Source organism: Schistocerca nitens, chromosome 5 (genome assembly GCF_023898315.1).
Source record: "Schistocerca nitens isolate TAMUIC-IGC-003100 chromosome 5, iqSchNite1.1, whole genome shotgun sequence".
NCBI lineage: Eukaryota > Metazoa > Arthropoda > Insecta > Orthoptera > Acrididae > Schistocerca > Schistocerca nitens.
In genome coordinates, this window is record NC_064618.1 from 83,199,491 (window position 1) to 83,221,857 (window position 22,367).

At 42.3% G+C, this 22,367-nt stretch overlaps 1 protein-coding gene across 1 annotated transcript in view; it reads right to left on the minus strand.

Moving 5' to 3' along the window:
* LOC126260201 (1-phosphatidylinositol 4,5-bisphosphate phosphodiesterase gamma-1) overlaps positions 1–22,367 on the minus strand; it is a 282,094-nt gene that overhangs the window by 151,453 nt on the left and 108,274 nt on the right. Inside the window, exons 10-11 of the mRNA XM_049957484.1 lie at positions 20,676–20,845; positions 10,672–10,813 (exon numbers count right to left, since the gene is read on the minus strand). Coding sequence (XP_049813441.1) covers positions 10,672–10,813; positions 20,676–20,845 — 312 coding nt within the window. The remainder of the gene's footprint in view (positions 1–10,671; positions 10,814–20,675; positions 20,846–22,367) is intronic.

The window sequence follows — 22,367 nt, forward strand, 5'->3', positions numbered from 1 at the left end:
GACACCATTACAGTCTGATTCTTCCTTGTTTACATTGAGTACCGAGTGTTTAAGATGCCTCCGATAATCGTGTGTCCCGCCGACTGTGAAGTACGGGCTGTTATAAGATTTCTTAGTGCTAAAGGCCTAAAAGCAATCGATATTCATCGTGAGATCTGTGCAGTTTACAGAGAAAACATTATGAGTGATAGAATGGTAAGAAAGTGGGTGAGAGCATTTAACGATGGCATGATGAACAACGGAGTGGGCGTCCGTCAGTCGTTAATGAAAGTTTGGTGCATGAAATGGACAATAAGGTGAGAGAAAATAGACGCTTTACAATTTCCTCCTTGCAGGATGACTTTCCTAATGTTTCTCGTAGTGTTTTGAACGGCATTGTGACCAAGCACTTGAATTACCAAAAACGTTGGGTACCGAAAATGTTGAGAGATGTGCACAAAACCAAACATTTAGACAGCACATTGACTTTCCTTGAGTGGTACCACAACGACTGGGATGATTTCTTAAGCCAAATTTTTATGGCGCGATGAAACATGGGTGGCCTATGTCACACCAGAATCAAAGCAGCAGTCCATGGAAGTTGAGAAAGGGCATCTTTTTGCTGCAAGACAATGCCCGTCCGCATGTGGTGAATCAGACCAAAGATCTCATCACATCTTTTCGATGGGAAACTCGAAATCATCCTCCGTACAGCCCTGATCTTGCGCCCAGTGACTACCATCTGTTCCTGACCTTGAAGAAACACCTAGGCGGTCAGAGTCTTCAAGACAGGCGGCAGACTTCTATGAGGAGGGTATTCAAAAATTGGTAAAACGTTATGACAAGTGCCTTAATATTGACGGAAATTATGTAGAAAAGTAGATTAAGGTACAGGCTTTCATGTAAAAATTAAATTATTGAGATATCTTAGCATGTCTTTTTTTTTAATTTCAAAATGGTACTTACTTAAAAAACACTCCTCGTACTTTGTATTGTATATGGTATCTGAGCCTGTGAAAGTACTTTGCATTGTGGTGGTGCACTGCTGAATTCCTAGTCTGTAAAACAGGCATCGTAGATCGTTTCAGTACAGTCATCACCAGTAATGTGGCTATGTCTAAAGGATTGGTTTGATGTACTCCATGGCCTAGGGGTCTAGGGATAGCGTCTTTGATTCACAATCAAAACATCTCCGGTCCCGGGTTCGATCCCCGCCACTGCCTAAATTTTGATAAATAATCAGCACTGGCGGCCGAAGACTTCCGGCATAAGAAGTCAGCCTCATTCTGCCAACGGCCTTGTCAAAGAGGGTGGAGGAGCGGATAGAGGTTCAGGGCACTCTCTTGTCCTAGGGGTGGGAAACTGCCCCTAAAGGCGGAAGAATCAGCAATGATCAACGACATGAGGATGCAGAAGGCAATGGAAACCACTGCATTAAAGACACGTAATGTGTATCCACAGGACATGTGGCCTGTAATTGAAGAAGTGTCATGATGATCTCTCCATTGGCAAAAGATTCCGGAATAGTCCCCCATTCGGATCTCCGGGAGGGGACTGCCAAGGGGGAGGTTACCATGAGAAAAAGATTGAATAATCAACGAAAGGATAACGTTCTACGAGTCGGGGCATGGAATGTCAGAAGCTTGAACGTGGTAGGGAAACTAGAAAATCTGAAAAGGGAAATGCAAAGGCTCAATCTAGATATAGTAGGCGTCAGTGAAGTGAAGTGGAAGGAAGACAAGGATTTCTGGTCAGATGAGTATTGGGTAATATCAACAGCAGCAGAAAATGGTATAACAGGTGTAGGATTCGTTATGAATAGGAAGGTAGGGCAGAGGGTGTGTTACTGTGAACAGTTCAGTGACCGGGTTGTTCCAATCAGAATCGACAGCATACCAACACCGACAACGATAGTTCAGGTATACATGCCGACGTTGCAAGCTGAAGATGAACAGATAGAGAAAGTGTACGAGGATATTGAAAGGGTAATGCAGTATGTAAAGGGGGACGAAAATCTAATAGTCATGGGCGACTGGAATGCAGTTGTAGGGGAAGGAGTAGAAGAAAAGGTTACAGGAGAATATGGGCTTGGGACAAGGAATGAAAGAGGAGAAAGACTAATTGAGTTCTGTAACAAGTTTCAGCTAGTAATAGCGAATACCCTGTTCAAGAATCACAAGAGGAGGAGGTATACTTGGAAAAGGCCGGGAGATATGGGAAGATTTCAATTAGATTACATCATGGTCAGACAGAGATTCTGAAATCAGATACTGGATTGTAAGGCGTACCCAGGAGCAGATATAGACTCAGATCACAATATAGTAGTGATGAAGAGTAGGCTGAAGTTCAAGACATTAGTCAGGAAGAATCAATACGCAAAGAAGTGGGATACGGAAGTACTAAGGAATGACGAGATACGTTTGAAGTTCTCTAACGCTATAGATACAGCAATATGGAATAGCGCAGTAGGCAGTACAGTTGAAGAGGAATGGACATCTCTAAAAAGGGCCATCACAGAAGTTGGGAACGAAAACATAGGTACAAAGAAGGCAGCTGCGAAGAAACCATGGGTAACAGAAGAAATACTTCAGTTGATTGATGAAAGGAGGAAGTACAAACATGTTCCGGGAAAATCAGGAATACAGAAATATAAGTCGCTGAGGAATGAAATAAATAGGAAGTGCAGGGAAGCTAAGACGAAATGGCTGCAGGAAAAATGTGAAGACATTGTAAAAGATATGATTGTCGGAAGGACAGACTCAGCATACAGGAAAGTCAAAACAACCTTTGGTGACATTAAAAGCAATGGTGGTAACATTAAGAGTGCAACGGGAATTCCACTGTTAAATTCAGAGGAGAGAGCAGATAGGTGGAAAGAATACATTGAAAGCCTCTATGAGGGTGAATATTTGTCTGATGTGATAGAAGAAGAAACAGGAGTCGATTTAGAAGAGATAGGGGATCCAGTATTAGAATCGGAATTTAAAAGAGCTTTGGAGGACTTACGGTCAAATAAGCCAGAAGGGATAGATAATATTCCATCAGAATTTCTAAAATCATTGGGGGAAGTGGCAACAAAATGACTATTCACGTTGGTGTGTAGAATATATGAGTCTGGCGATATACCATCTGACTTTCTGAAAAGCATCATCCACACAATTCCGAAGACGGCAAGAGCTGACAAGTGCGAGTATTATCGCACAATCAGCTTAACAGCTCATGCATCGAAGCTGCTTACAAGAATAATATACAGAAGAATGGAAAAGAAAATTGAGAATGCACTAGGTGACGATCAGTTTGGCTTTAGGAAAAGTAAAGGGACGAGAGAGGCAATTCTGACGTTACGGCTAATAATGGAAGCAAGGCTAAAGAAAAATCAAGACACTTTCATAGGATTTGTCGACCTGGAAAAAGCGTTCGACGATACAAAATGGTGCAAGCTGTTCGAGATTCTGAAAAAAGTAGGGGTAAGATATAGGGAGAGATGGGTCATACACAATATGTACAACAACCAAGAGGCAATAATAAGAGTGGACGATCAAGAACGAAGTGCTCGTATTAAGAAGGGTGTAAGATAATGCTGTAGCCTTTCGCCCCTACTCTTCAATCTGTACATCGAGGAAGCAATGATGGAAATAAAAGAAAGGTTCAGGAGTGAAATTAAAATACAAGGTGAAAGGATATCAATGATACGATTCGCTGATGACATTGCTATCCTGAGTGAAAGTGAAGAAGAATAATGATCTGCTGAACGGAATGAACAGTCTAATGAGTACACAGTATGGTTTGAGAGTAAATCGGAGAAAGACAAAGGTAATGAGAAGTAGTAGAAATGAGAACAGCGAGAAACTTAACATCAGGATTGATGGTCACAAAGTCAATGAAGTTAAGGAATTCTGCTACCTAAGCAGTAAAATAACCAATGATGGACGGAGCAAGGAGGACATCAAAAGCAGACTCGCTATGGCAAAAAAGGCATTTCTGGCCAAGAGAAGTCTACTAATATCAAATACCGGCCTTAATTTAAGGAAGAAATTTCTGAGGATGTACGTATGGAGTACAGCATTGTATGGTAGTGAAACGTGGACTGTGGGAAAACCGGAACAGAAGAGAATCGAAGCATTTGAGATGTGGTGCTATAGACGAATGTTGAAAATTAGGTGGACTGATAAGGTAAGGAATGACGAGGTTCTAAGCAGAATCGGAGAGGAAAGGAATATGTGGAAAACACTGATAAGGAGAAGGGACAGGAAGATAGGACATCTGCTAAGACATGAGGGAATGACTTCCATGGTACTAGAGGGAGCTGTAGAGGGCAAAAACTGTAGAGGAAGACAGAGATTGGAATACGTCAAGCAAAGGACGTAGGTTGCAAGTGCTACTCTGAGATGAAGGGGTTAGCACAGGAGAGGAATTCGTGGCGGGCCGCATCAAACCAGTCAGAGTAGACTGATGACAAAAAAAAAAAAACCTCCATGGCCTAAACACCAGGTATTCCAGCTGGGAAAGAATGGCCATAATAAGTCACAGTTTTGCCCACATCTGGGGGCATCTGCTGTATGTGCAGTGTACTGAAGAAACATTGTTCCCAACAATCCCACTCCTATTGTTTGATTAAATAATGGTGTTTTGCTCATTACTATATTTATATAAAATCAACAATGTAGGAAAAAGACAGATTGCTACTCACTGTAAAGAAGACACATCAAGTTGTAGCCAGGCACAATTAAAAGACACTTACATAAAGCTGTCAGCCATAGCCTTCATCAGTAAAACACACACACACACACACACACACACACACACACACACACACACACACACTAACATGCAAAGCTCATGCACACATGACTGACAACTCCAGCACTGCGGCCTGAAATGCTGGAGTTGGCAATTGTGTGTGCGTGAGGTGTGCTTGTTGTGCGTGAATGGTGTGTGCCTCTTTTACTGATGAAGGCTGTGGCTGAAAGCCTTATGTAAGCATCTTTTAATTGCGCCTGAATGCAACTTGACATGTCTTCTTTATGGTACGTAGAAATCCTTCTTTTCCTACATTGCTGATATCCCTACCTGGAGTTTCCACTGATTGATTTATATAAAATTAGATTATTAGGAGAGGGAAGTCTCCTAGATACTTCTATTGTAATGCTCTTTGTCTCTTTCTTCTGGTCTCGGCTATGTTTTGACACCACCATGGGACAGAATTTTGGTGAAATGCGCCAGAGTAGTATGGTATCATACTGTGTGCTTTGCGGGTAATCACATGCATTGTTTCTTGCACTATCTCATCAATGCCCTTTTCTTGAGGTATCATGATATAGGCTTCAGAGAAGTATGTTCCCAATTGGTTTTCCGAAGGGACCAACTCAGTAGACCATCAGTGGCTGTTGAACATGGTATCAATAAACTGATTGAGTAATGCTCAGTGTGGCACAAACTGTTGTGGACACGCCGTTGCATCATAGATGCAAGACCAAGACTGCAGTGCATTAAATCAACTGCAGAAAAGGTGTCATGGGTGGCACTAAAATGCATTGGAGTCCCTTTATTCCTGACACTGAGGTTAAAATCCATGAAGACCACTCACCTATTTGACCTCTATTAATCATTAACAATATGAATTAGAAGAATTTGCTGCTCACTACACAGATGAGGCATTGAATGGCAGATTGCACATTTGCAATAAACTAAGCTCTCAGATGAATTCCTTCATCAGATGGAACTGAATTCGGTCCAAACATGCCTCGGAATGCCTTACGGTACTGACCGACAGTTGTATCATCCGATGTCTACAGTATGTCAAATTGAGCGCTTCCAGCTGTCTAGTTTCCAACCATATTTTATTTGGCAACCAGTTTCAGCATTTTACTACGCCCTGACCAATGTGTAGGAAGATTCTACCTTGGTTGCGATCAAAATAGGGGCCGGCATTACTGGTACCAGTAGACTTTTGCTATAGCGATCACTTCAAACAACATCTGCCAACTTGGCAAAAGTCTACTGGTACCAGTATTGGTGGCCCCTGTTTTGGTCACAACCAAAGTACAATCTTCCTACATGTTGGTCAGGGGCCTGAATATGGTGTAGTAAAATGTTGAAACTGGTTGCCAAACAAAATAAGGTTGGAAACTAGATGGCTGGAAGGTGTTTAATTTGACACCCTGTATTGAACAGCCAAGTCCTGCGACCATATCTAAAAAGATGGACAGACATCTTGTATCGAACAGCCAAGTCCTGCGACCATCTCTAAAAAGATGGACATATAGACACTCTCTGTCAAGAGGCATCAATGATTGTGGATAGGGAGGGACGTGTGGTCAGCACATCACTCACCTGATTGTTATCAGTTGTTGTGACTGGAGCTGCTACTTCTGAAACAAGTAGCTCCTCAATTGGCCTGACAACGGCTGAGTGTACCCTGCTTGCCAACACTGATCAGCAGACATAGATAGTCACTCCTCCAAGTACTGCCAAGCCCAAAGGTGCTTAACTTTGGTGACCTGACAGGAATCGGTGTTACCACTGCTGAATGGCCATTGGCCTCCATCAGATGACACACATACATAAATAATATGAACAGTAAAATTGGCTGTGTAATACTGTTAATTTGATTATCTCATTGTATTTCTCTGCTATGTTACTATATAATAGATTGCCCAATTAATACAGAAGATATTTTCAAAGTACCAGAATTGAAATGATTTTTTTAAGTGCAAAATTTATCACCACTTAGCTCCAAGTGAACTGATTTTTGTGACACTGTTCTCTTCTTGATTGTGTTCACACTGTTGTTGTTGTTGTTGTTGTTGTTGTTGTTGTTGTCTTCAGTCCAGAGACTGGTTTGATGCAGCTCTCTCTCTCCCTCTTACCCCATCCTGTGCCAGCCTCTCCATCTCCATGTATCTACCGAAACCTACATCCTTCTGAATCAGCTTAGTGTATTCATCTCTTGGTCTCGCTCAATGATTTTTACCCTCCATGCTGCCCTCTAATACTAAATTGGTGATCCCTTGATGCCTCAGAACATGTCCTACCAACTGATTCCTCCTCCTAGTCAGGTTGTGCCACAAATTCCTCTTCTCCCCAATTCTGTACAGTACCTCCTCATTAGTTACATGATCTATCCATCTAATCTTCAGCATTCTTCTGTAGCACCCAATTTTGAAAGCCTCTATTCTCTTCTTGTCTAAACTATTTATCATCCACGTTTCACTGGTCAAGGACCAGTTTTCCTACTTCGTGACAATATTATCGCATAGAATCAAGATGGAACTCACAAACAACTAAGAATCTCAGCGGCAGATTACTCATCTGATCCGTGACATCATAAAAACACACCTTAATAAAGCACTGTCCAATAACCAGTGGTGGATCCTAACAAGTCACTAAATAAAGTATCGTAATTAAGTGTGTCACAAGTACTGTCCATATTCACATGAAACTTAACAGTTCACAAACAGTATCATACTGTAATAATCCACTAGAAAGAAGTTCCCTGCAATAGCTCATTTACATCAGTTGTTTACTAAAGTCACAGCGCTCAACGGTAGCTCATTCAAGTGACAATTAAAGACTAAACTCCCTACCAACAGTTCAGTGAAAATAGTCATTAACTTGAATTACAACAAATCACTTTAAAGTTAGATATCAACATTTACTTAATTTTCTGAGTTGCAAGGTCAAGTGAAAAAGGTGGTGTCGAAAAACTTCCCAATCAAACTCCTGTATAGCGCTTTTTGTCAGTCTAGTGGAATGCAGGTGGGTGTTACTGTGAAGGAGCATCACTTCACGCAGTCTTCCTGGTCGTCATTCTTGGGCTGCATCTAAAAGATATCTCAGTTATTGAAAATAAATGTCAATGGCGATGGTTACACCTTGGTGAAGCAATTTGTAGTACATCACACTATCACTGTTCCACCATATGCATAATGTCATCTTTTGTGCTAGCACACAGGTTTTTGTATGGGGAGTTGCTGCTTTGTTCAGGCTCAACCACTCCTTTATTTTCCTTATGTTAGCATAAAGATACCTTTTCTCATCACCCTCATCACCCTCCGCCACACACCGTCAGGTGGCTTGCGGAGTATGGATGTAGATGTAGACGTAGATGTAGATGTAGACCAGTGACTATATAGGATTTTTATGATTCTGACTTAGAGCACGCCATACTCATACACCAGATTCTTGAGCCTTCCTCATTGCATGGAAATGTTGCACAATGGTGGAATGATAAAGGTTCATGACATTTGCCAGTTCTCTAGTACACTGATGTGGATCATTGAGAATTCATGTGTTTAAGCAATCTCCATTGAACCCAGAAGGTCTTCCTGAACATGGAAGGTCACTAGTGTTAAAATGATCATCCTTAAAACACGAAAACCATTTTATTGCCATGGCTTGTGCCATGGCATTATCCCAGCACACAGTTCAAATGTTTCTCACTGCCTCTGCTGCTGTTACCCCTCTACTGAACTCAAGCAGAAGAATATGTCAGAAATGTTCTGATTTTTCCACATGGCACTCCATTTTCCAGCATATGTAGCTCGACTCTCAGTCTACAAATGACAATATGAGAATTCAAACAGAAAAAGTAAACTACAAATAAAAAAAGACAATCGATAAATAAACCCGCAGCAACTGGAATACCAACATGCAAACAAAAACGAGACCAACTTATGCACCAAACTAATACTATAGGATGGACCTGATCAGCCAAAATGGTCTCATAATCCTTGGCAGTAATGCAACCTTACAGGATAACCATGGAGGCCATGGAATACCACACTATGGCTGCCCAAATCACTACCAAGCTACCATTATGTTTCACTCTTGACCTGTAAGCTCAGCCAAAAGTTGGAATTAGTGTGAAACAAGACTCATCCGGCCAAATGACTTTCTTCCATTGCTCCATAGTCCAGGTTTCATAGCTTCGGTAGCACGTTTTCCTGTTATAGGCATTTGCATCATTGCATGGAAATGTTGCACAATGGTGGAATGATAAAGGTTCATGACATTTGCCAGTTCTCTAGTACACTATTGTGGATCATTTAGAATTCGTATGTTTAAACAATCTCCATTGAACCCAGAAGATCATTTTGAAATCCCAGCTCGCCCATCAATTTCCAGCTTCTGGAGCACACACTGTTGTTTTGGTGCTGACACCGTTCGCGAGTGCAACATTCAATTTTGCGGTGACTTTTGCTGCTGTCATGCTCTTAGTTTTTGTCACAGACCTCTTCAATGACCATTGTCATGATCGCTGATCACACACTTTAGCCAGTGGTGTGACCTAGCAGATGATGTTCTTTCCCATTCCCAGTATGGGGTATAAATCTTCAATACAGTCCTCCTGAAATACCAAACACTCCAGGTACCTTTGTTATGAAAGGATCCACCATAGGAGCAACTACGATTTGCCCATGTTCGAATTTATTTAGCTCTGACACAATGCCCTATCAACAACTCAGAACACTGTTCTGACTATGACTGACACTTGCAAGATATTGAGGACATTGCACAGGTAATGTCTGTGGTCAAATAAAACAGCACTATCTGCATGTTTGCCTAGCATCTGCACTCACATTCAAGAATGCATTTCTCATGGTGTTCCCATATTTTGTGTCCAACCACTGTACATTTCGCAAAATAACTACCACAGAAAATCAAAGAAATTAGAGTCCATACAGAGGTTTACTGACAGTTATTCTTCCCACACACCATGCATGAGTGGAACAGGGAGGAGAGAAACAAAAACACAACACCTCCCCCCCTCCCCCTTCTGCAGACCATGAATGTAAATGGATAAGTAAAGAACTAAGAGGATAGTGTGAATAGCACATTGCTCACTGAAGAAAGATACCACTGGAAGTAGTATATTCTTGTCTTCCTCTGACCTGTGAACAAGCTCACAGAGACAGACAGAGGGACAAAAAATACAATTCGACGAAGACTCTGAAGTATAATGCAACTTGACATTTTTTACAACCATAAAGCATGGTCAGACTGAAGATCACATCAAGTGTCATAACTGGATTTATAATCTGAAACTGATCCACTGAAACACCGAAGCACAACACTGGCTGGAGATGCTTTGAAATATATCACACAAAAAGGTAATTGAGCTAATACACTAGACGGAAAAATGATGAAATTATAACAGACATTCCCTTCAATACAGTTCTACAAGACCACTGTTAACCCACAACACAAAATGTAATTTCCTTTAGTCTTGACATCCCATGCTTTTGACCCAAAACAGGTCAGACAGCTCTAGAGAACACAAATACTTGTCTTCTTTCCCTTCAGCAAAGTTTCGTTAATGATTCCATGGTTTTCCCAAAAACGTGGAGGACAAAAACAGTAATGATAGGTTTGCTGGATCATATTGGGGGAAAAAAAAGTTTAAAATGGCTCTGAGCACTATGGGACTTAACATCTGAGGTCATCAGTCCCCTAGACTTAGAAGTACTTAAACCTAACTAACCTAAGGACATCACACACATCCATGCCTGAGACAGGATTCGAACCTGCGACCGTAGCAGCAGTGGGGTTCCAGACTGAAGCGCCTAGAACTGCTTGGCCACAGCGGCCGGCTATTGCTAACAATTTCTCAAAGCAGGGAACAATAATTTTCGTCAATCTATTTGTTGAAGGTAACTTAACTTACTGTGAGACAGTACTCAATACACTCACCTGACTACGAAGTGGATGTGATTGATAATGAGTGATCAGGCTGTACAGGCTATCAAAACAATTTGTGTCAATGAGGTAGTACTTTGTTTGATTATTTTCCTGCTTTGACCTAATGTGACAATGGTTGACCTTTCCTTGCCGCCTGAAAATAAATTAACACAGTCAGACATTACATCTAAAAGCATGCTAAGTAGCTGCAAAGTGAATTCCTTGAATAATGAAAAAAAATTGGATTAAATCATAAACTATTCACTCCAGTATCATTAGTAAAGTTGGTATAACATCATTCCGTAGTCACTTGGGGTTTTTTTTTCAACAAGGTCAATGATTACATGCAAAGTAACTCCAACATGTCATTTTCTTCTTCAAAATGAAACTGTCGTTGTGACCACAGCTTCACAGTTATTGAAAATGAAATAGATTTTTTCCATACCCACTTCATATAAGAATTACAAAAGGCTTATTAGTACCAGAATATCCACTCCAATTCTCATATGCCCACAAAAATACGCTCAACACCACCATGAAGACTACACAGAATCCTAACCAGAAATCAGCATTGACAGTACACACCAAAGATATCAAATTTTGACCACTTGTTGTCAATATCAATTTGTGATTAGGGATCTGTATAGCTCTCTTTCTGCCATTGAGCACATGTTTGTAGGTATTAGAAAATGCTATTGAATAGTCTCACACGAACTGGGAGATTTAAACAAAGTAACTGTGGAAAGACATATATTTTAGTTGTGCGAAGTAATATACCATTCTCCTTTCTCTTTTTATATGATCCATTTCTTATACACTTCTAAAGGAAATCTACAGATAAAACAGAAATTCAGAATATAATTAAAGAACTCAAATGTAACAAGGCTTCTGGAGAGGCTTCAACTGCCGCAGAAATGTGGAAAAATGCCAGCAAGGGTGTGATTGAAAAAACTTCAAAAAATTTTGAGAAAATCTGGAAAATAGGGAAAACTGATGAAGACTGGAAATGTTGTATTCACACACATCCTTAACACAAAAAAGGAATTACAGCAGATGTCAACAATACAGAAGAATATATTTAACGACTGTTCATACAAAATCCTATTCACGACCCTTCAAAACCTTTTGGAAGAGCAATTAGACCATCAGCTTGGTGAATGCCAAGGGGGAAGGAAGAACTAGTCCTGCATAGAACAGATTATAAATTTGAAACCGACTGTAATGAACCGTTGTCTAAGAAGCAAAAAATCTTTTCACAATCTTTGTAGACTTGTGAAAACCTACATCTCTATAGACAGAGAAACACTCTTCAATACACTAAAAGAAGTTGGCACAGACATAAAATTTTGTCAGTAATTATAGAAACATTGACAGGAACATTGACAGAAACAAAGTCCAAATAAAATTCTGTGGAGAAACCTGGGAACTATTTTAAATAACAACTGCTGGAAAGCGAGCTGATTGCCTCTGCCAAAGCTCTTCAACTGTGTTTCGAAAAAAGGTCTTAAGAAAATGGAATCTTAGGTTTCAAGTCTTTCATGAAACCATTGATACAGCACCGCAGCAAATCAATCTGTTGATAGTCTCAAAGCACTGCCGTCCAATCCACCGCATGCCATGTCATGGCTCATCTGCTGCCATTCAATCCACAGGACCCACACCTATAGTTTTCTTTGGTGGGCGCTACCTTCACTGGCTGTGGCATACCCCAGGAGGCCTCAAAAGTTTGCCATGGTAATCAACCAGCTGAAGCCGACATATGCAATGGAAGTCCGCAATGTCACCTCATCGCCTCCAGCCACTGACCGTTACTAGACACACTGGTACCATCTCATGGCGCAGCTCACCTCTTCTGAAATGCAGAGCATCCAGGTTCTCCTTTCCCTTGAGCAATGTGGGTATAACAACCTTCTCAATTTATATGCCACCTCCAAAGTCTGATGGAGGCATACACGGTCTCAGACTGTTTTGTTTATAACATCTGGCTGGCTAACCTCCTGGCCTAAATAGAGACAGCAGTGGCGTCACACACCAACCTCTCATTCACCGACACCACCAGCCTCACTGACAGGCTGCACGAGTCACTGTCGTCCCTGCCCATGACAGCTACCACCATGCATCACCCTCACCTTCACCTTCACCTGATGTTGCCAGCTGGCCGTGACCTTGCCAACGACTCCACCACATGCTCACCCTCACCACTCGACGAGGTGCTGCTGATGTCACCAGACCTGCCTCTCCCAGCAACCCAAACATGCTCGCCCGCTTCAGCGCAAAACATGGCAATGCTGCAAGCGACCGTGGCACGACACGATCCAACAGTCCCTACTGCCAGTGCAATGAGCGCTACCAATGCCGTAACTTTATCTGCACTGCTGAACTCCCTCATGACAGGGCTGGCCTCAGCTGGTTCCACGAGGGGTTTAGCCCAAATGCCACGAACTGCAGAGAATCTTGCTCCTGGCACCCAAATGACAAGGACCACTAGGATTTGGCACATCCACCTGCTGCTTGGTCTCCCAGTGCCTGTTTGACACTGACACCCATTCTGCTACGCCATTCTTCATAGGTACCAACTTCAAGTTATCTATTTTCTTGTGGCAACTTGTACAGGGCATTGGCACCACCTCAGCCATTCTCCTGATTGCAGCAAATAATTCCTCCGTTGCTACGTACACAGCATTCTTCGTCATATCCTGGATCTCTAACTGCAACAGGACCTGCCCTGAACCTTCACTGTCACTGATGCCACTGACCCACTATTGGTGAGGAATCCATCGTACACCACAATCTGCTCCCTGATATTGCTGGCTGATGCCTCATTGACATCAACACTGCACCACTCGTTTCGCTGTTCTTTTTTATGTGAAGCAGGTGGCATCTTCCGGCCAATACATGACCTCCTGGTGCAATTTCCTGTTCTCACATGCCCATCCAGAATGCCTTGGGAAATCTGCCATTCAACTGTACACTACACTGATACCAGCCCCAGACCATCCATCTTCTGCTCGCCACTTCACCTAGCACTGCATAAACTGAAGATCGCCAAGGCCAAGATTGATAAGCTGCTCGCTGCTGGCATATTGTGTCATTCGAAGAGCCCGCAGGCATCCGACTTTACATCACCAAGAAGAAAGATGGCTCCTGGCACCCACACGGGGATTACCGGGAGCTAAATATGCATACTATCTCTGACTAGTACATGGTGCCATTCTTATGCAGCTACAACAGCATGCTGGCCCTGGCTACAATCTTCAGCACGATCAACTACACCAATGCTTTCACCCAGGTTTCTGTCGCACCCAAGGATATTGAGAAGACGCCATTCGGACTCTATGAGAGTCCCTCTAAAACCTTTGGCCTCTGTAACACTGCCCAGACATGGCAGCGATTTTATGAAGGCATCCTGCGGGTTTGGCTCTGTTGATTCACATATCTGGACAATGTTCGCTTCATTCCCGTTATGCCAGGGGAACACCGTGAGCACCTCTGCAGAATTTTTGGACACCTCCAGAAGAACAAAATCATTGTCAATGTAGCAAAATGTGCGCTCAGTGCCATTGAGATGGAATTCGTGGGCCATGCCACCTCAGTTGCCAGCTCACATCCCTTGCCCGCACCTGCACCACTGCTTTGTCACTGGACTACAAGTCACTTACCGCTGCCCAGGAACACGACCCAGAACTCGCCCGACTCTGCCATGATGTTGCCTCTGCCCTCCGCCTTCAATGCACGTTGGCTCCTGTCCCCAACAGAAGTATCTGGTGCGACTTATCCAATGGCTCACCATGCCCCTTCCTAGCCACTGTCTTCCACACGGCCGCATACAACCTGGCACACCGCAGTTTGTGCGCATCTGTCGCTCGGGTTATGCAGCACTTCGTGTGGCTAGATATTCAGAGGGAATGCAGGACCTGGGACTGCACCTGCCTCACCTGTCAGTGTGCCAATGTCCACCATCACGTACACGCCCCCATCAAGGCTTTCCCAGATGTCCGGCACCATTTCGCCCACATTCATATGGACTTTCTTGACCCACCACCTTTATTTGATGGCTCCTGCTACCTTTCACCAGGGAGGAAAAGTTCACCCACCGGCCTGAGACAATGTCAATACCCGATGTTACTGTTGCCAGGGCAGCATCCACCTTCGTCTCCCATGTGGATTGCAGCTTTGGTTGCCCATGCCACATCACTATGGAATGCGGACACCAATTTATATTGGCCCTTTTTCGTGTACTGATGGATCTGTGTGGGGCTGACCTGTACCTGAGATTGAGCTACCACCCAGCTGCCAAAGGCATGGTGGAACAGCTCCATTGCACCTCGAAGACCGCTCTAGTCTGCACAACAGGTGGACCGCTGCCCTCCCACTGGTACTTCTCTTGCTGTCCCAGGCAACTTCCTAGAGCCCATCAACCTGCACACAGATGATGCCACTCCTGAGTTTGTTGCTAGATTGAAGGAATACATAGCCCACCTGTGACCCATGCTTTCCTACCGCCATGGCAAATGCAGAACTTTCCTTCAGTGATCTTGTGTCACGCACCCACATCATGTCGTGCGTCAATGCTCACCCCAGGTCCTGAAATTGGACTCCAAGATGTTCACCTTGCATCTGCATGATATGTCGACCAACATTTTGATCAATAGGTTGAAGCCTGCCTATACACTGCTAACCCCACACCACTCGACTACCATTTACATCAACAACCCAGCAGACACATACGGCCACTGATGGCATCACACCCTCCAATGACACCACCAATGGCATCACACCAATCGCCTCTGTCACCAAAGTTCATGAGACGCCCACCTACACCACAAAAGCAAAAAGCACCGCAGGAAACTCACAATGCTACACAGGCACCACACCTGCTGTGCCAGATGTCACCAACACAGATGCACAGGGCGCTAAGTTCCTGCTCCTCTACCTCTCCCACAGCCTACAACTGACCCAATGATTTCCTCTCTGCTGCCGTCAACTGCCAGGTACACCCCCCCCCCCCCCGCCCCCTCATCGCAAGCCCCGATGCTTTTGTAAAATGCAGCCACCCTGTCAACACCATCTTGTAGCTACCCGGCAACGCCCTCGCCGCCAGAGTCCCACGCCGTCAACCACGCCCTGCATCTATCCACGATTGTGCATGCAGCTCTGAACGCAGCCTCAGACGATCCTGGCACAAGAACCCCATCCCGTGCACCACTGCACGCTGTTGTGCAGTGGACCAGCACTACTGACAGCCCTCCACATGTCCAATGCCTTGACGTGCAGCGCATGCCTCCGCCACAGGGCCAGCACCCTGTACCCCCCTCTCCTTCGATGCCTCACTGCTGGCACAACACGATCCACCACCTTTATCAGCTTTCACCTCACCACGACAGTCAACACCACAGCTCTGCTCTCGCGGGGAGGAGGGAGGGGGAAGATGAAGCTGTCTTACCAGTTCCATGTACTCGCAACTTGCTACAGCCGTCTGGTAAGGTAGCGAGTTTCACCCCTCACGCAGTACTTCCATTTGTGGCTGTCGATTTTGCCTTGCAACACAACACTTCACCGCTATGGGTGCTGACTACCGGCTTAGAACAGTAGCTGCCATTGTGAGTCTTCTGATGACCGAGTTTCGCATGTCTTTGTCCGTCCCTCCTGTTTGTGTTACTCCAGCCATGTACGCTTCTGTCCTTTACATGTTTGTAACTTCACATATTACTTAGTTCAATAAAGTACAGAATCTTTCTTACCATGTTATTTGTTTCAGCAAAGTAAGGAACCTTCCTACAACTTCTTGAGGTCCACAGATGGCCAAAATTGAAGAACGAAGAGGAAGAAGGAAGAGGAGGAGGAGGAAGAGCATAAGCATTTGTATATTTAGAAAAAGGTTATGATGAAGTTGACTGGAATACACCGTATAATTCCAGGGCTGTCAAGGTTAAAACACTGGAAACAAATAGTTATCTAAAATTTCTACAACAGGACTGTTGTTCTAAGTGTCAGAGGGCATAAAAGTAGGCAATAATTCAGAAGAGAGTGAGAGAAGGTTACTTTTCCTCTAGCACTAACAGTTTCCACATTGCAGGGGACAGAAAAATTGATGACTTAAGAATAGTGTTTTATTGCTATAAAGTTAATGTTTATTGATAAATAAAGTTGGTTAAGAACAAATATTAAGTGTTCCTACACATAAAACTGCAGTAGAACCATATAGGGTAAACCAGATTAAAGGAGCAAAACAGGGTCAAAGAGGGTAGGGTGAGGGCATGGAGATTAGAAGTTTGAGGGAAAGCAGTTTGCCGGATTGTGGTTGTGCCCTTCCATTCTTTGTAGGTCTGTGAATTGGAGACTGAGAAGAAAAGTCCCTGCTCTCTCCATCGCACTAGTCGTAAAAAGCCACAATATCGTGTTTCACAAAGTTATACCAAACCTCCTGCAGCTTGCCTTGTGAATCACTGGTGACACAGAGCACAGACACTGCCAGGGGGTGTTTATTTTCCACAATGTGTGTTAACACTACGCTGAAGGCGGATATGAGTTACTAATAATACTAAGATAAGAAAAGCATATGGACAGATTCTACATAAAGCTCTGCATGCTGTTCTACACTGCTAGAGGGGACATTGATTCTTAGTCATCATGTACAGCAGTTGTAGCATTCTTGTGGGAAACCACGAGCACTGCTAACTTTTCAGTTTACACACTGACTACACCTCTCCAGCAATTTTTGTCCAGTACTTTTGTGCAGGTAGACAATATAACTTTACTGAGGTGGTGTTTATATTGTGGAGTTATTTTCAGTTTGTTAAGGGAGCACTTATTTGCAATAGTTAAGTGAGCTTTTATGTGAAATACTTCCCTATGAACAATGACTGAGAAGGGCTTAATTTGTAAGTGTGATGTTGTCAATGATTTGTGCAGTGTCAGTGGCAAAAGGACTGGATTGGCAAATGTTGCATCTTGCTGCTGTCTGTCATTCATAACATACCATAATCACTTGACGCTCAATTACTGAATAACCAGAAAGTTACTGCACTTTGCTCATCATTAATTGTGTTACTAGTGGACTGCCTAGACATCTTCCATTCACGGATTGCTGGCACTTGTAGAGTGGGCTGCAAGTGGGCTGCACTTAATGGAGCCACTAACCACACATTCACAGTGTATCTTGCAAGGGGATGTCAGTATGTCTGATGGAATAGGAATGATCATGTTCAGATCTAGAACAGTAGTATGCTGTTAATGCATTGCTTGACTTATGTTGAAATATCTCAAGTTTATAAGACCTAGGTAGCCTACCTCTGTTACAGAGAGAGTCAATTTAGACCTTTGGGCCTCTTCAGATGTAGGGAGAACTGAGGCTGATGTGACACATTTGATATCCTCATGCTGCGAGAAGTATTCCACCTATTTATAGCGAAGATGATGAAATTGATATTGTCAAATATACATTGCCTGCATGTTATGCTTGGGGTATCCCCTTCAGTGTGTATCACATAATACCTCAGTTAACAACTGTGAATAAGTACCCACTCAATAAGCTGAAAATAACTGCACTAATAAATGGTTCAAATGGCTTCAAGCACTATGGGACATAACATCTGAGGTCATCTGTCCCCTAGACTTAGAACTACTTAAACTTAACTAACCTAAGGACATTACACACATCCATGCCCAAGGCAGGATTCGAACCTGCAACCGTAGCAGCAGCACAGTTCCGGACTGAAGTGCCTAGAACAGCTCAGCCGCAGCGGCCGGTGCTAATAAATGTGAGCTATGAGAATATACGAAAAGGATAGTTGTTACTCACCATAAAGTGGAGAGGTTGAGTCACAGATAGGCAGCAAGTAAGCTTTTGGTCAAAAAGTTTTTCTTCAAAAGAAACACACACACACACACACACACACACACACACACACACACACACACACACACACACACGTGACCACAGTCTCTGGCTGCTGAGGCCAGATTCAGCAATGGTAGCAACTATCTTTTTCATAATGTTGTAGTTATTCCATTATTGTTATTTTTCATTGTTTGATTGAGCTAAGAGAAGTTATTTTGTCTACTCACATGAGAGAACTGGGCACAAAATTCTGGGGAGATAACATTGTTGCTGTAAACTGAAAAGCAAGCAGCACTCATGATGGTGAAGTTGCTTTCCCCAGAAGAACACTAGAGTTGCTGTAAAGGATAACTAAGAATCCATTTCCCTCTAGCAATAAAGAAGAGTGTGCAGAGATTTAGGTACATTCTGTCCATACACTTTTCTTACACTTTTCTTGCACTAGTATTATTATTAACTTATACCTGTATTCCACATAGTGTTAACACACACTGTGGAAAACAAATGACCCCGTGCATGTCTGCACACTGAGTGCCAGTAATTCATAAGGCAAGCAGTGGATGGGTCAGTATAACTTTGTGAAACATCCTCTAGTCGCATTTTGTGTTGCAGTGCAGTAGAGAGGGTGGGAAATCCCCTGCCCATTCTTCACTTTACAGTCCTATCAAGCAGGGTAGTTCATAACAACAGCCGGGGACCTACCTTCCCTCACAATTTGACCCCACATAATGTTCTAGCCTGTTAAACAAGCTATCCCTTAAAAGATTCTATTGCACTACATTCTTAAACAACTTTATTTAACAGGAAACATTAATTCATTAATTTTATTCCATCAAAGCTCTATTTTTAATAATCTGCTATGCAGGTACCATTAGTCCTGGAGAAAAAAAGGAATAGGATCTTTTTTGTGAGAAATTTAATGTATTTTAATTTTGCACTGGGAAACATTTTGAGTTACTCACGAAAAACTTCAGAAAGTGCCTTAAAAGCCCCCCAGCCCCCCCTATCGCCATGGTAACACCCCAGCAGTTGGGCTTTTTAGCAAGTTGTTTATGACATTCCTTTCTACACAAAACTTTTCCCTTAATTTTCCTTCATCCGCTAGACTGTTAACGCTGGAGCATGAGATGGGGGATATATCCGATTATAAAACCGCACCCCACAGAGTTGAATCATTTCACACAATTGGACCAGTTATGAAGAGAGAACTAACTGGCTTTCCCTGTACAGTCTGGACTACAGATAATGTTTATAATGAGAAAACTGTTGGCCTTTGGACTCCTCAGCTCTCCACTTAGTGTGACATTACAGCTCTGGATCGGTCTCAAGGTTAAAAATGGTCAGTCCTACATGACAAACTAAAACTCTGGCCATACGGTGCTCATTCAACATGAGTTGAGGTGACATTGTGTTTTACAACAATATTAAAACTGTCACTGTCACACAGTGAAGAATCCACCAGCATTTCACCAGAAATGCCTCCATAACACGTAAGTTATAGTTTTGTGAGGTATTCTGATTTCAGGAATTGTATTTAATAATAATAATAATAATAATAATAATATGGAGCTACAGTAACAGTAACTGCCAAGTGCAGTGTCAATCAACATGAAAGAAATGTTCCAAAAAAGATGGAACCATAGCCCAAAGTATTAGGACTGCAATACATATTATTGATCACAGGTTTTCCCTTAACATAACCTAAAGATTAGCAATTTTTCTTGACTCTAGTGCTCATCACAGCTATCTTGTCAGCTATTTCTTCTTGGAACAAATACCTGAGATCTGAGGTCGACATTCTCAAACCTCTTACACCAGATGGCCTTAAAGCTACCATTAATGGAAAAATTACAGCTGTGCCACAACAAATGTAGTTAAGCACAATGCAGAACCTTGAAGACAGGTTCCTGGCACGTGTTCAAAAAGAAACACTACTGCCATGACGATCTTCCAGAATTATATAGTAATGACAAAGCAGTGTTTTTTACTGACTTTTGTTGCAAGTGTAAAACATATGCACACACATGCATGTATGCATGTGCCCACGTCACATGCTGCCCTCCCCCCCCCCCCAACACACACACACACACACACACACACACACACACACACACACACACACACACACACACACTAGTCACATAAGAATAAGATAGCAACTTGAGGAAATACTTACCAGAAAGAGAGAGAGTAGTCACCAACAAAGGTTTCACTCTCCCGAACTAAGAAAGTGCCATCTCCCAAATGACTGTAATCTTTTAGTAACGTCTCTGCTTCTGTTCTGCCACTCGCCAGTTTTCCATGGAACCATTTTTCACTGAAGTGCAGATCGTCATTTGGAATGCCCTATACCAAAATGTATTAACTTAGTACTAATAACATTATTAAATAAGATACGATAATATATTTTAAACTAGTACACATTTAAAAGTTTTTGGTTCCTATTTTCTTCAACTCACAGTTCCTCTAAAGAATTTAAATAAAAAGACTGCCAGCACAATAGTGTGTTGTTCTGTCTCTGACACATAAAACAGCATTGTGTCACTATGCGGATTTCACAATTCCTCTGTGTATGATCAAAGTAAGTAGCACACAGATATGATTCCCACTGCACAACACATCCACAACAGATTTATGTATATCCAATTTATGTTGAGTGGTTTTTCTCCCATAATACAATTTATTCTGCTACCAACATACATGTGAATCAATAGTAATTATTCATTTGATGAGGCAATTCTTTTCAATAGTTCTATGGTCCAATCACAATATTTTCAATCCTATTTCAATTATAAATTAAAAACATCAGGATGAAAAGAGTGCTCTTTATGTAGGTCCCTCTGTAACATATTGCAGAGTATGGTGTGATCTCAAACACTGTGCCCATCCCAGCACTGTGCTATATGGACTGCTGCAACACAGGTTGTTATTTGGTTTAAGTCATAAAAATAATTATATTATATTCCTCCTGTAGTTGGCACTGGATCTTACGTGCAACTAAACATGATATTTCACCAGTCCACTTGGGCTCCATGTCTGGATGGAAATTTTCCATCTTTTAATAAATATAAGACATAACTGCTGACAAACAAAAAAAGTGATGCTGCTTTTGTTGTGTGTGTGTGTGTGTGTGTGTGTGTGTGTGTGTGTATTAGCAGTACCAAACATTTTGCCCCCTGAAGGTAAGTAATACCTCATAATTCTGCCTCATATCTACTAGTTTTCTTGAGTGAATTTTCCTTTGGTATAACTGTCCATTATCTCTCTGAGCTGACGGTGCACGAGATTGGTAAAAGGCCCCACTGTTTCTTTAATGACTGCCTCATTCAATTTCAATTTTTTTCTTTGCTTTCCTCTTACCTGCAAGATTTTTTGTTCCATGCACAAGTACATTTAATAAGTTATTGCTACTTTTCCAATGTCTGTATAATTATTATTTTCTAAGACACTACATTCCTGGGTTTTCTTCACTGTCAGCAAAACATATTTGCAACGAAATCATCAAATGGAGCCTTTCGTATACTCAAACATCCAAAACCAGTATACAAGCCCATGACCTAATTTCCATGACATACTCGTTAGAGTGAACGAGAAACAAACTGTGAGTCTAAATACTTTAAAAACATATCACTGTGTTCAAAAGCAAGTGGTATTCTGGGGAAATGATATAGTCCATGGATTAACTGACACTGTACAATGACTATGCTTCCCCAGACTGGAAAGGTGAAAAAGAAAACCTTAACCTCAAGCTAGCAAATGAACTAAAACGGGTCATGAATCTCAGAGATGAAACATATCAGCTATTCAAATGATGCCACATCCAAAAAAATTATATATAGCCAACAAATAGATGCAGAACAGAGACAAT